This window comes from Caretta caretta, chromosome 9 (genome assembly GCF_965140235.1).
Source record: "Caretta caretta isolate rCarCar2 chromosome 9, rCarCar1.hap1, whole genome shotgun sequence".
In the NCBI taxonomy this organism is placed as follows: domain Eukaryota; kingdom Metazoa; phylum Chordata; order Testudines; family Cheloniidae; genus Caretta; species Caretta caretta.
This window is the reverse complement of record NC_134214.1, coordinates 81,500,007-81,513,252: the sequence shown is the minus strand read 5'-3', so window position 1 is coordinate 81,513,252 and position 13,246 is coordinate 81,500,007. Positions and strand designations below refer to the sequence as shown.

Below are 13,246 nucleotides of genomic sequence, written 5' to 3'. Positions count from 1 at the left end.
CGCTTTTCAACCAGGAAAAAACCCCACCTTTTTTGCCAAAAATTTCCACCAGCCTTTCTATTTAGAGAATAAAGACTGTAAATGCAATAAGAGTCAAACAGAACCATTTCAACCTTGTGCTAAGAGGAATCAGAACTAAAATATGCAACAATGTCAAAGAAGGAGGAAATGCCATGACAAGCATGGCACTATTCTAGATGATTTCAGTACATCTACATATTTCGGAGCTAAGCTTTTTGGAATAGGGCTGGTGATTGCTGGGATGAGCAATGGTCTGCCTATTACCTCTTCTGATTTGAAATCAGATCTCAGCTTTGCTATGGTCAGGGTGCAGGACCTGTTGCTGATCCATGGGTATGATTAGGTTTTAGATTTCCTTAAGGGAAAATACAACCTATCAATGGTCTAATAAGATATAACTTTTGTCCTCAACCATCAATACAGTGACTCCTAAATGTTCTTCGATTCCCTGTGTGCCATCTACACAGGTCATGGTGGTAGTCTCCAGACCTGTGACATGAGGCTGATTGGCAGAGCGATGGTGGCAGTCATCTCAAACCAATACTAATTAGCTGCAACAGAGTACTTGAAGTCCTCTACTGTGGCTGGGGTATTAGCTAAGAAAATATCCTTTCCCTTGGTGTCTGTCCCAAACAGAGGAGGAGGCTAACTGGTTTGGCAGCAGCACTGCTGAGAAGGATCTGGGAGTTATGGTGGATCACAACCTCAACATGAGTCAACAATGCAGTACTGCTGGAAAAAAAGCAAATGCAATTTAGAGTTGCATTATCATGCAAGTCATAGGAGGTGTTACTACCACTCTCCTCAGTGCTGGTTAGCCCTCAGCTGGAGTACTGTGTCCAGTTTTGGTCACCGCTGTATAGAAAGGATGTAGAGAAACTGGAAAGGACCGAGAGGCGAGCAACAAAGATGATCATAGGGATGGAATGCAGGCCATATGAGTAAAGGCTGAAGGAACTGGGTATGTTTAGTTTGGAAAAGAGATTAAGGGGAGGACATGATAGCAGTCTTCAAATACTTGAACAGCTGCCATAAAAAAGATGGAGAAAAGTTGTTCTGTCTTGCCACAAAGGGCAGGACAAGAGGCAATGGGTTCAAACTACAGCATAGCAGATTTAGATTAAAGCTCAGGCAAACCTTCCAAACTGTAAGAACAGTAAAACAATGGAACAAACTGCTGTGGGAAGTCATGGAAGCTCCTTCACTGGAGATTTTCAAAAGGAGGCTGGATAGCCATTTGTCCTGGATGGTTTAGACACAACAACTCCTGCATCTTGGCAGGGGATTAGACTAGATGAACTTTACGGTCCCTTCTAACCCTATGATTCTATGATTCTATGACACACAGATCTGCCCCTGTTTATTGTCAGATATAGATAAGGCATTCTCTCTTTCTCCCTTCTCTGTGCCTGGCTCTGAAGGGGCATGGATGAAAGTGATCTGGATGAAGCTCTTGCTAAATACAGTAGGGGTAAGACTACCAGATAAGGAGTCTATGAGAGGGTGCACTGGGTGATAGCTGTCCCTGGCCCATTTCTGTGGGAGTACACCCACCCTTTTCGGTAACAGTTGCAATATGAGTGTGCTCCTGGATTCCCAGAAAAAACTGGTGGCCAGAAATGCGTTTTCCCACCTGTGCTTGGCCAGGTACTTGTTACCAATTCTCTCTGATACAGAAATTGCCATGGTAATACATGCCTTTGTAACCTTCAGGCTGCACTGCTGTCTTATGCCCTATATGGACAAGCTCTGAAGACCATTCAAAAGTCACTGTTAGTGGAGAATACAGCTGGCTGTGTACTTGCAGTGTCAGCCAGAGGGAGTGCATTACAGCAATTCTCTGAGGACTGCACGAACTTCCTATTTGCTTCCAGGTGCAATTCAAAATGTTGCTACTGATGTATAAAGGCCAATCAGTTATGGAATCACCTATTTCCCCACATGCTCTAACAATAACTGAGGTCAGCTAGGGAACTTCTACTACCGGTGGCTGGTGGCAGGGTATTCATGACTCTTGCCTATGGAATCCAGTTCCTCTGCTGGTCAGAAGAGCTCAAACTGGCCCTTTAAGGCAAGATGTAAAGCTCATGTTTACTCCAGGTATATTTGTGAGGAATATATGGAGCTCGTTTCTGAGTTTCTGGGCTGACCCTTGCTAGCAAGTGTTTAAAATGTTGGTACATACACCCAGAGGCACTGTGAGGGAGTGTTTTATAAGTCTCTGAATAAACCAAACCAAATATGTGGATTCTAGTAATGAAGCTCTGGTAGTTTACGGTGCTATGGTGCCTCAGCAGATCTGTCTTCCTGATAAGTCTGGTTATTGATTATTGTTGGTGGAAATTAACCGTACCCCAAGAGCCTAGAGACACACTTGATACTGACCATAAGGAGACTAAAGAACCAATAGTCTGGTGTTTTGAAATATACCCATGGCTCAAGGAACACTATGGAACACTACTGGCAGGAGAAATTCCACATCTCCTATATACCATCTGAGGTGCCATGAATAAGTAGCATGGTAATCCAGTGAAATCCTCATGATTAATGAAATAATGGAAGACCACATGGCACATGGAAAAGCTCTTCTAAATCTCATTAGCCCAATTATTCTCTTGCACTAGCATAAATCAGGAGTAACTCCAGACACACATTTAGAAGGAGAACACAGCATTGATGCACAACCAGGTGTAGAGGAAGGGGTGATACAATCTAGAGTGAAGAAGATTGCTCACGCAACTTCTTTATGTATGGACCTTAAGAATTGCACCCCTGAATTATTCTGTTCCCCATGAAGGAAGTGATTTCATGGATTCAACTTGCCCCATGCACAACAGAGGGCTCAAATATATGCTATAGCCTCAGCTTTTGAAGCCTCATCTTCTTCAGGGGGTTTCAGATGATCAAATACAACTTGAAATGTTCCCATAGAGGAGAAAGATACTAAGCCCCACAAATTGCTATTTTAACTAATTGTTGAAGCCTCAAGGCCAGGGGATCAGAAGTGTTAGCTGGGGGGGGGGGAATTGGGGGGAGGGAGTCCTTCAAATGCAGCAGACTTCAAGGACATTTTTCTGAAGATACATCTTTCTCTATTTCCAAATATTTTAATGAAGCGCTGACCCCTTTGAAGTATTCAAACCTGAGCTCCCATTGCTGTTGGTAAGAGAGCTGATATCTAGTGAGGGAGCCCTTGTAAACTTATTACAGGAAATTCCAGAGCCAATTCCTCACTGGCCCATTGGCCGCTGAATTAATTAGGCATTACTGTGTGGGATTTCATTGGATGTATCACATCTGCAATGTGGGTGGGGGTCTTCCAGAAGAAAGCCCAGGGCAAGGACAGGGAGGTGATTAAGAACAAAGCTTGTTAGTTGCTCAAAGTAAAGTACTAAGAATTCAGGGCCTCTCTGAGAAAGTTCAGCTACGGCTAAAAAGAAGGTTCTTCTGGTGGGCGCCTGGGAACAGTTAGTGCTGAGTAAGTGCAAAACTGGAGAAGAATGTGAGTCATGGACAGAGAATGGAGCCTTCACTTCCCCACAGGAATCTGAGGGTCAAAGCCCTGGGATGGGTGGGGGAGAGCAAGTGGATCATCTGCTAGGGAACCAGGAACAGGTAGACTTTAGAGCAGTGCACGCTTTCCAAGCTTGCTTTCCTTCTCTAAAATACAAAGGAAGAGCTTGTCTGCTCCCCAGGTGAGTTCTCCCATAGCACTCACGCTGCTCTCCTGAAAACCCACCTCAAAGCCATTCTTTCTCTCAACTTCAACCAGGGAAGTCCCCACCGAGGCCAGGGATTCCGACTGGCAGCGGCAAGCGCCATCTAGCGGCAGCTCCCCAGATCTGCGCCCTCAAGGCACTTGACTCCTTGCGATGTCCGAGCCCCGAGAAAGTAACTGAACGCATATCCAGGAGAGAAAATCCCAGGCAATTAAAACAACTACATAGTTGAAAGAGTTGCATCCATAAAGGAAACCAAATTGAACTCTGTGACAATTCAGGCTCCCCCACCCCCGCCCCAAGGACCGAGCCGGACTGCAAATTTCCCCTCTCACAGGTCCCCAGAGCTTAAACAGAGTTTGCTTGCTTTGTTGCTTCATGTCGGGTGATTCCAGATGCCCCCACGTAACGCGCAGGAGCCCATGGCGCTAGGAGGTCAGTGTACTCAGGTGCATGCCTGCGTATAGCAGGAGAAAAAAATAAATACGCGGAAAGTTCAGCCAGCCCAAGTGTTGCCTTTGGCCCCCTGTGGGCAAGGTGCTGGGCCAGGCAAGAAAACCCGGAGCTAGAACCATATTGGACAGGGGCACCAACCAAGACCCACACCCACACCCACGGCGGAAGTCGTTCCTCTCCATCCTACCCAGGGGTTTATCATTATTTTTTCTTTAAATCAGCTCGCCGGCATCCAGGAGTGGCTTGTTTGGAACTGGTCCCTGTGATATGACCCGCTTTGGCAAACAAGGTGGCTTGCTGGGAAGGGGGGAGGGAGAGAATCAGTTCCAACCTGGATACCACACCCGAGCGAGCCAAGCCAGGAGAGAAAGTTGTCGGAGCAAAAACGCACTGTGAAATCAAAGGAGAGTGAGTGACAGAAGAGAGATTGAAAAAAACCACGTGTAAACTGCTCTTACCTTGTAGCCAAAGCAGTCCGTGAAGCATAGAAACAGCCAGGGCGGTGCAGGGCTTTGGAGTCATGTCTGGTGCAGATGTGAATTAGGAGTGTAGCCTTTATAAACGTGCAAGGAGGGAGATCTGTCAATAGGGTCAATTTCTTTCCAGCACCAAGTTTCAAAGCCTCCAGGCTGGGTAAGGGCGGGGAGGGGGAAAGAACAAGGCGTCCAGCCGTTCTCACTTGTTGATGCCAGTGAAACTGCGCTTTCCATTCACGGCTTCCCCCCTTTGCTACAGATTTTGTTTGCCTCGCTCTCTTCTTGACGGCCAAATGTTTTTTTTTTTTCTCAGAATAACTTTATTCCTTGGTTCCCCTCCCCCCCCCCCAACTCATGGGATGATCTGGGGGTTTTTGTTTGTTTGTTTGTTTGTTTTGGGGTTTTTTCTTTTTCTTTTTTCTAAATCGGATGAAAAGTAGAGAGATCAGTGAGAAGAGCAGATGTTATACAACTGACCAAAGGGGTTAACAAAGCAAAGTAGCAGCAACAAAAAGTTTGGGTACAAAGTTTCTTCTGCGGCTTCTGAGTTTTCTCTCCTCCCTTGGGCTGGGTTCTGTTTAAGGTGTCTGTCACCCAGAGCCTCCGCTGAGGGCTGTTTATCCAGGGGGGTGCAGGTGCTGCAGGGATCTGGAGGAAGAAGCCTTTAAACTTTCTCAGGCTTGCGAGACTGGGGGTGTGGGGGGTGGGGAATAACAAAACAAAAACGCCTGCGTCCCAGCAGCTGTTGCAGCGGACACGAGCCCACGGGATCTCTGCTACATGCTGGTGGGGGAATCAGAAGCCCAGGAGCAGGCGAGCGGTTCGGCTTCTTGCGAGGAGTGGGGTTTGTGCCGGGGCAGATCACAGTTTAGGTATTTCTCTCTCTCTCCCCCACCCCTCCCAGTCTGATCTGCTTTTGCTGGGATGTTTGATGTGAGCCTGGGATTTTTTATAGGGAAAGAAGAAGAGGAAGGAGAGACGTCAGCAGCGCAGCCGGGGGGTGTTTCGCTCGCTCGCTGTCACTTTTCCAGTGCTAAGGCTCCCAGGGCTGCTGCTGCCTGAGATAAGGCAAAATCAGCTGGGATTTCAAACCCCCACCCTCACCCCCCACCCGTGCCACCCCTTGCGCTGGTTCTCGCCTATCTCGCTCACAGGTGGGCAGGGCAGGCAGGTGGCAGCAAGCTCAGGCTCCAGTCGAACGAGGGGAGTGGGGGGCAGAGGCTGGTCGAGGCAGCTCCTCCATGTGCCCCTGGACTCCTTTCCACCGCATGGGTCTGGGCCTGGGCTTGGGGGCTCTGTACCCCAAGAGGTGCAGTTGTTGCTGAGCTCCCTGGTGTGCGCCAGAGACGCTGACAAGCAAAATGAAACACACAAGAGAGTGGGCGAGGAAAGAAACCTTGCCCCAGTTTTCTGCCTGTGAAGGTGTTGGAACAACCTGGGAAGTAAGGCAGGTGCTCAGGATATCGGCTTTTGGTGTTTCTTTCCCTCCCATCCGCCAAGCGACCTGAGCAGAATACACGGATTTAACAGAAGTTGGTTTCCTGATGTCAGTTTGATCAAGTCCTTTTGGAATGTAAGTGGTATTTTACCAGAGTGCAGCTTTAAAATCACTTAAAATTCACATTTTTGATATTGAGGGATGCAGGCCATTTACTGGTGTGTGTGTGAAGGCTCGTGTCTATGTGTGTACACACAAACACACACACACACAAGCCTGTGGGATGGTTTGAGCAAAGAGTGGCAAGAATAAAGAGTTGATGCAAACAGAGCACTGGAAAAAGAGCAGGGTTTGCTTTAACTTACAAGTTTTGGCACCCCTATCATATAAGAAATCATTGGGATGCTGGTGCAGCAAGGCAGATTGCCCCTCAGTTTGTAGAGATATTTAGGAATGTTTTCATCCGAAATGAAATAAAGCAAACTCACTTTTAAAAAAAAGTCTATTATGTGAATATCTCTATCTGACCTGTCTTAGGTTTTGAGATAGCTCCAACCACTGCCTGGTATCTAAGCATATTTCCAGGTATTTGGGTGTAGACAATGCCACCCACACAGCTGAGCTTGCTGGCGTGTCCTCATGCCTTTGCTCTGACTATGCCAAGCCCTTAGCATGGGAGAGCAGCACTCCCAGACCAGGAGCTGTGAGAACCCTGGAAAATGGATACAGTCACTGTACCCTTCCACTCCTGCCCAGAGTTGGACACTCCTCTTCCAGATGCTGCTGATCTTCCAAGGAAGAGGATGTGGGCAGTTCAGCCTAAGTCCAGACTTTTCACAAGAATGAATGTTAAATGCCAGTGGTTTGCCCAGCTGTTGTTAGTATAATAAATTAATAACTTACCTATAGCTTACAGCTCGGATCCTAAAAGGATTTTATAATCTGTATGCAGGGGGATCACCCACTCAGCATGGAAATGCACCCATGGCTCAGATCTCAATGGGGAGCCATTCTGTGCTATCAACACTACCCAGCAACAATAATATACCTAAGTTATACATCACTTTACATCTCCAAAGCTCTACAATAACATGAATCTTCCCAGCTCCCTTGTGAGGCAGATCAGTATTATGGGGCTCAGATCTTATGCTGATGGGGGACAGGTAGATTATTATTCCTGTTTTATTTATGGAGAAAATGAGACACAAGCTAAATGATTTGTCCTAGGCCACACAGTAAACCAGTGGCAAAGCTGGGATTCAAATGAAAATGTTCTTGCATTCCAGTCTCATGCTCATTCAATTAATCTTCAGAAGAGGAAGTGAAAAATACCCTGTGAATTGGAATCTAGGAGGGAATCTGATAACCTGGATTTTAGTGAAGCTGAACTTTGGACACATTCTCTGTGCCCATTTTTTGATACATAAAAATCTTGTTTTTAACTTTTGATGCATGTAACAAATATATACCCAATACTGAAATACAGTCACATCAGAGCAAGAGATTAATACAGCTGAACATACAATTACAGATTTTAACTTGCAAGAGAGGTGACCAAACATCAGCTGATCAGAAACATGATCCATGAAAGCTATACACACAAACTCTACAATAAAGTGTAATAATGCTGAATGTCTGAGTCCAGAGAATCATTTCCTACAATAATGCATGATGTACAATTAGGATACAGTGTTCTCAGTACCACAAGAGGTTATCGGGTTGATACGAATATTAATAGCCAAGTCACTTCTAATACAATACAAGGAATGTACCTCTCCCTTTTGTATTTTATAAATTAACTTCAGAGTATACATCCTCATCCAAATCAGTGTACCAATTCTGAACTGATGGTCTGGGATAGAAATTCCTTCTGCATTTCAGTCAGCTGTGGAGAGTTACTTTTAAATCTCATAATAGTGGATAATAGTAAAGAACAGTCATGTAGGATTAATTGTGCATTTCAGGGGAAATAACATTTCCAGTTAAAATTTGCAGTATCTAATATTTTGGCCTCATAATCACAAATGTTGGGGGCATATCTATAATATGCCAAATTTAATCACATTCCTTCTAGATTGGTTGCACCTCCAATAATATTTACAAGATATATCTTTCCAAGCTCTTCAGAGCCCAACAGATTTTACAAACTATCTTATTTATGCATGCACTGTACCTTTGCTAGCCTGGTACTAATTTTAAATTCATAATCCAGAACCTCTTTCCCATTGTTTAGGAGTAGACTGTAGGTCAAAATCAGTTTCCCACATGGATTCTGATTTTCAGAAAGCTCTGTCTGACGACCAACCCAAACAGCAATAGATAAGAACTGGGTAGTGAATGTGCCATTCCTGAAGTGTTCAGTCAAACAATTAGCAATATGAGAGTTTGGGGGTGTGTGCACAATTTGGGGATTGAGTGACGTTATTAGCCAGCTGCAGTAAAATAAAATTCTTGTCCTTCAGATGCTTCAAATGTATCTTTATCTATATTTCCAAAAGCTGAATGCCAACATTTGTCCAAATTACCCTGGGGATGATTTTATTTTGAATTCTTTATTTTTCTCAAAATTGATATAAATTAGTACCAATAGCCTATATTGTTCTTGAACAAAGCTAAGCCTTCACAAAATATAACAGACTTACAGAACAAAATCGTAAGGTCCATTCCCAGAGACAGAAAGAAGCAATTTATTAACTGTAACATAACTTAATCATAAAACAATTATTCTTGCCAGTAAAAGTATTCACCCAAGAAGTTTGAGACCCTTTTACAAATTTGAACTAATTCAGCCTTACAACACACCCGTGATTTAAATAAAGACTACAGAAAGATTGTTTCACCAGCTAATGAAATGCAGCCATCTCTAGGGTGGAACCTGGAGACTGTTCAAATGTACCCATCAAATCAATTACATAAAAATAAGGAAATGAAGACTGCTGTATCTAACTAAACTGCTGGGGGGTTTAGATGGGGAGAATGTAAGTATCTGAATTAGAATTTGGCCATAATTCCAGGGCTATCAGCTCTACTCTTACCTACCGTGAATGCGTTCTTTAGAGCCAGGTCTCACAGGGCAGGACAGCCTCTGTGTGCTGAACTGGATGCGTAATCTGGCAGCAAAATTGGCTTAACCAACTCATGGAAGATCTTTCCAGGGTAAGGGTGATCCTCTGGTAGTACAGAGCCAACATAGGGGCCTTCCTGATGTTGATGTAGCAGGGGAAAGGGCTGCAGAAAAGAAGGTGTGGTTGGCCCCAAGTAATCTTCAACTGTGTTTTCTGCCCCCAGTGGCCATTGCAGCCTGTCCAAGTGAGAGCGCCTCTCACAGCTCGGGGGGATGGCCATTCAGACAGCCACAGCAGAATCAGAGTTTTAAGCCACTGCCTTGTGCTCTGAGCAGTTTAGTCTTAGCCAAAGGATCTGGCACTTTATGTCTACAGTTAGTCAGCATGTCAGCCAACAGACGGCATCTCCTAAGGCAGTGCTGTTGGGTCATCGCTGATTCAGATGGAAGGGTACTGTCTAGTGAATCACCAATACCACTTCCTCCAAAGCATGGGTGTTCTCCAGACAAAAAGCCCTTGTGCTTTTAGCTTGTGAGACTGGATAGACAACAAAGTGGCATAGCTGCAGGCTAGTGAATGTTTGGCTTGTATTAGGTGTTCAGAACTGGTCTTTATCATAGATAAACAGGAAAGCTGATGAGCAAATGATGCACCATACTAGAAGAATATGGCCATTAAATGAAAGACACCTATGTCTGCTCACAATCTTTGTTGGTGGGAAGGATAGCAGATTCCCCAGGAGTTTTATGGATGACGAGCAGGGAGGCCCTCACTTTTACATCTCAACAGGTGATGATATTTAGGAGCCCCGTGACACTTGCATGAGAATAGAGAGAGACCTCTTTTCACTGGACCATACCACATAAATCAGATGACAACAAGCAGACATGATGCTCAAAGTGTGCATTGCACTTTACTCCACTCCATTGGGCGTAAAACAATGTCCCATAAAGTCAAATCCTCTTTATTTGAGATGAGACGTTTGATAGGCTGGTATCTGGTAGGGAATCTAATAGTGCCCAATAAAGGTGTGTGCTACCCCACCTGCCTGGCAGAGACCTGGCAGTTTGCCTCCTATCTGACTCATGGAATTAAGTAGCACAGTGCATGAAAACAACACCATAATTGCACGTCGCTAAGCTACGTGAGTGAAAAGGTACTCTTCACTTCCTTGTGTACCTTCTCTAGCTAGATTCACCTTCATCAATCCCACCCAGTGATGAGCTGCCAAAATCTTAACAACCGGTTCCCTATAAAAAGTTCTGATTTAAGGGATGTGTCCCAGTATGTATTTTTTGTACCAACAGGGTTACCATACGTTTGTATTTTCCCGGGAGCAATTTTTAAAATTTAAAAATTCCTCCCGGATGGCGATTTAAGAACCAAAAAGCCTGACCTGTCCGGGAAAATACGGATGTATGTTAACCCTGCCTAAAGGTCTTTTTAAAAAAGATGGGCCTGAAGTACAAATGAGCTCCGTTTCACATGTGTGGGTCCCCGCCACTCCCTGGGGGTGTGCTAGGGTGACCAGATGTCCCAATTTTATAGGGACAGTCCCGATTTTGGGGTCTTTTTCTTATATAGGCTCCTATTACCCACCACCCTTGTCCTGATTTTTCACACTTGTTGTCTGGTCATCCTAGGGTGTGCACATGTGTGGGTCCCAGCTGCTCCATGCCCCCCTCATTGAAGCAGGTGTGCAGGGTTACTGCCCTGGGAACTGCAGGGCACCAGTGGACGTGGGGCCAGCTGCAGACAGGGGCGTGGGGCAGGGCTAGTTGGAGGCAGGGGGTGCAGGGCTGGCTGCGGAGCTGGCTGGAGACAGGAGGGTGCGGGGTTGGCTGGAGGCAAGGGGGTGTGGGGCTGGCTGGAGACAGGGCAGGGGCTGACTGGAGGTAGGGGCTGGCTGCAGGCAGGGCAGGGGCGTGCAGAGCTGGCTGGAGACAGGGGCTGGCTGTGGGCAGGGCAGGGGGTATGGCAGGGGCTGGTGCGGGCAGGGCAGGAGGTGCGGGGGTGGCTGGAGACGGGCTGGCTGCGGGCAGGGCAGGAGGTGCGTGCAGCAGGGGTTGGCTGGAGACAGGGCAGGCGGTGCATGCGGCAGGGGCTAGCTGCAGGCAGGGCAGGCGGTGCGTGAGGCAGGGGCTGGCTATGGGCAGGGTGTGGCTGGAGACAGGGGCTGGCTGCGGGCAGAGGGTGTGTGTGGCAGGGGCTGGCTGTGGGCAGGGGGTGCAGGGGTGGCTGGAGACGGGCTGGCTGCAGGCAGGCGGTGCGACAGGGGCTGGCTTCAGGCAGAACAGGGGGTGTGTGAGGCAGGGGCTGGCTGAAGGCAGAGGGTGCGGGGGTGGCTCCGGGCAGGGGGTGCGGGGGTGGCTGGAGACAGGGGCTGGCTGTGGGCAGGGTGCTGGGTTCTCATGGGGAGAGCAGCTCGGAGCAGCCCGAGCAGCAGGACACAGCCCAGGCCCAGCAGAGCAGCCGGGGACCCACTGGGCAGCATCGGGAGCCCCAGGGCCAGGGGTCAGGGGAGCAGCAGCAGCAACAGGGCTCATGCGCAGGGCCAGGCGGCAGCCCACATGGCTCCGGCAGTGCAGTGCCCCCGGTGGCCGGAGGAGGAATTACATCACTTCCCGGCCGGAGCCCATCAAAGCCTCAGCGCCCCCTTCAGGGAAGCAGGTTAACAACCGGTTCTAAAACTGCTTCAGAATTGAACAACCGGTTTGTGCGAACCAGTGCGAACCGGCTCCAGCTCACCACTGATCCCACCCCATCCCCTTCCCGTACACAGAGTCCTAGGAGAGGCAGAAATTGACCAATAGCAGCCTTCCTGTCACGGGAGAGCTGCCATTGGCTGACAAGGATTGCAGCACCATTCAGCGCGTGGATCCACCCTTCCGGCACTAGCTGCCATGGTAGGCCTCCATTCATCAAAGCCATTGTGTAGTCCCTTTGGGAGCGGAAGACAAATTAATAGCTACAGTCTGTTCGTGTGCACAATACACAGGAAAATAAAAACCTAATGGCAAAAGTTCTTGATTATACGTAATATTCCTGCCATAAGGCAGGAGCTGGTGAAAGGTCTGGTTGGGAAGTGACTGTCAGTACAGTCTCCAAGCACTTTACCCCGTTATACAAATGGGAAAAATGAAGCACAGAGAGAGTTTAAGTGATGTGCGCAAGGCCATACAGGAATGCCAGTAGCAAAATTGGGACTAGGACCCAGGTCTCCTGACTTCCCTCCTGCAATCATTAAACTACACTGGCTATCACATTTACAGCAGCACTGGGTTATTTAGCAGAGATTTTAAAGTAAAATATAAGAAAAGTAATATAATATTCTCACCTATTTTGTTTTAATAAAGAAATATTAGACATTAGAAGAAATTCTCATCCAGTGTGACCTGGCACCCATCCCTGCTGGCACCCAGCCCTGCCTGGCACTCATCCCTGCCTGGCACTCCTCCCAGGCACTCATCATTTTCCCATCTTCCATGCCATCCTATACCCCATCCCAGCCTAACCCCAATGGTCCCAGCCCAAGCTATCTCCAGTCCTTCAGCTAACTCTACTTACTCATGTTCTCACATTACTACTCCTTGGTGGTTATGGGCCAAGGGCCCTGACAGAGAGTGCCTCTTGCACTGATGTGCTCAAACACTGGAAGGAAGAAACGCATTTGATTTCAGCTGGAAATAAGGAAAATTAAAGCATAAAGACAATCTCCTCCCATTATATGACTTGTATATATCACTTGTGAGATCTGGTTTGTTTTTTAAACTACAGTATTTGGTGGGGCCGGGGGGGGAGGGGGGGAGGAGGAGAGGAAGGGAAGTCTGAAATTCCCACTGTTTGTATTTTCTCTTTGAGGTTATTTTTGAGCACTTCATTGTAGCTGTTTGACTATAATCCTTTAGAGCTCAGAGAGCCCAGGGATGCTCCTTGCAGCTGATAAATATAACCAAGGCCCCCCTGGGTCCATACGGCTCTGAGAAAGGATTGACTGGTTTGGAACTCTAAAGAGACTTTGGAGCCAAGCGAGTAAAACAGGAGACATGTTAAGGAAAATCAGCAGCAGCA

General features: G+C 47.1%; 1 protein-coding gene across 2 annotated transcripts in view; it reads right to left on the bottom strand.

Moving 5' to 3' along the window:
• LOC125642670 (vascular endothelial growth factor receptor kdr-like) overlaps positions 1–5,621 on the bottom strand; it is a 184,419-nt gene extending 178,798 nt beyond the window's left edge. For both annotated transcript variants that reach the window (XM_048864348.2, XM_048864349.2), the window contains exon 1: positions 4,655–5,621. In XM_048864348.2, coding sequence (XP_048720305.2) covers positions 4,655–4,718 — 64 coding nt within the window. In that variant the 5' untranslated portion in view covers positions 4,719–5,621. The remainder of the gene's footprint in view (positions 1–4,654) is intronic.
• Positions 5,622–13,246: the final 7,625 nt, after the last annotated feature.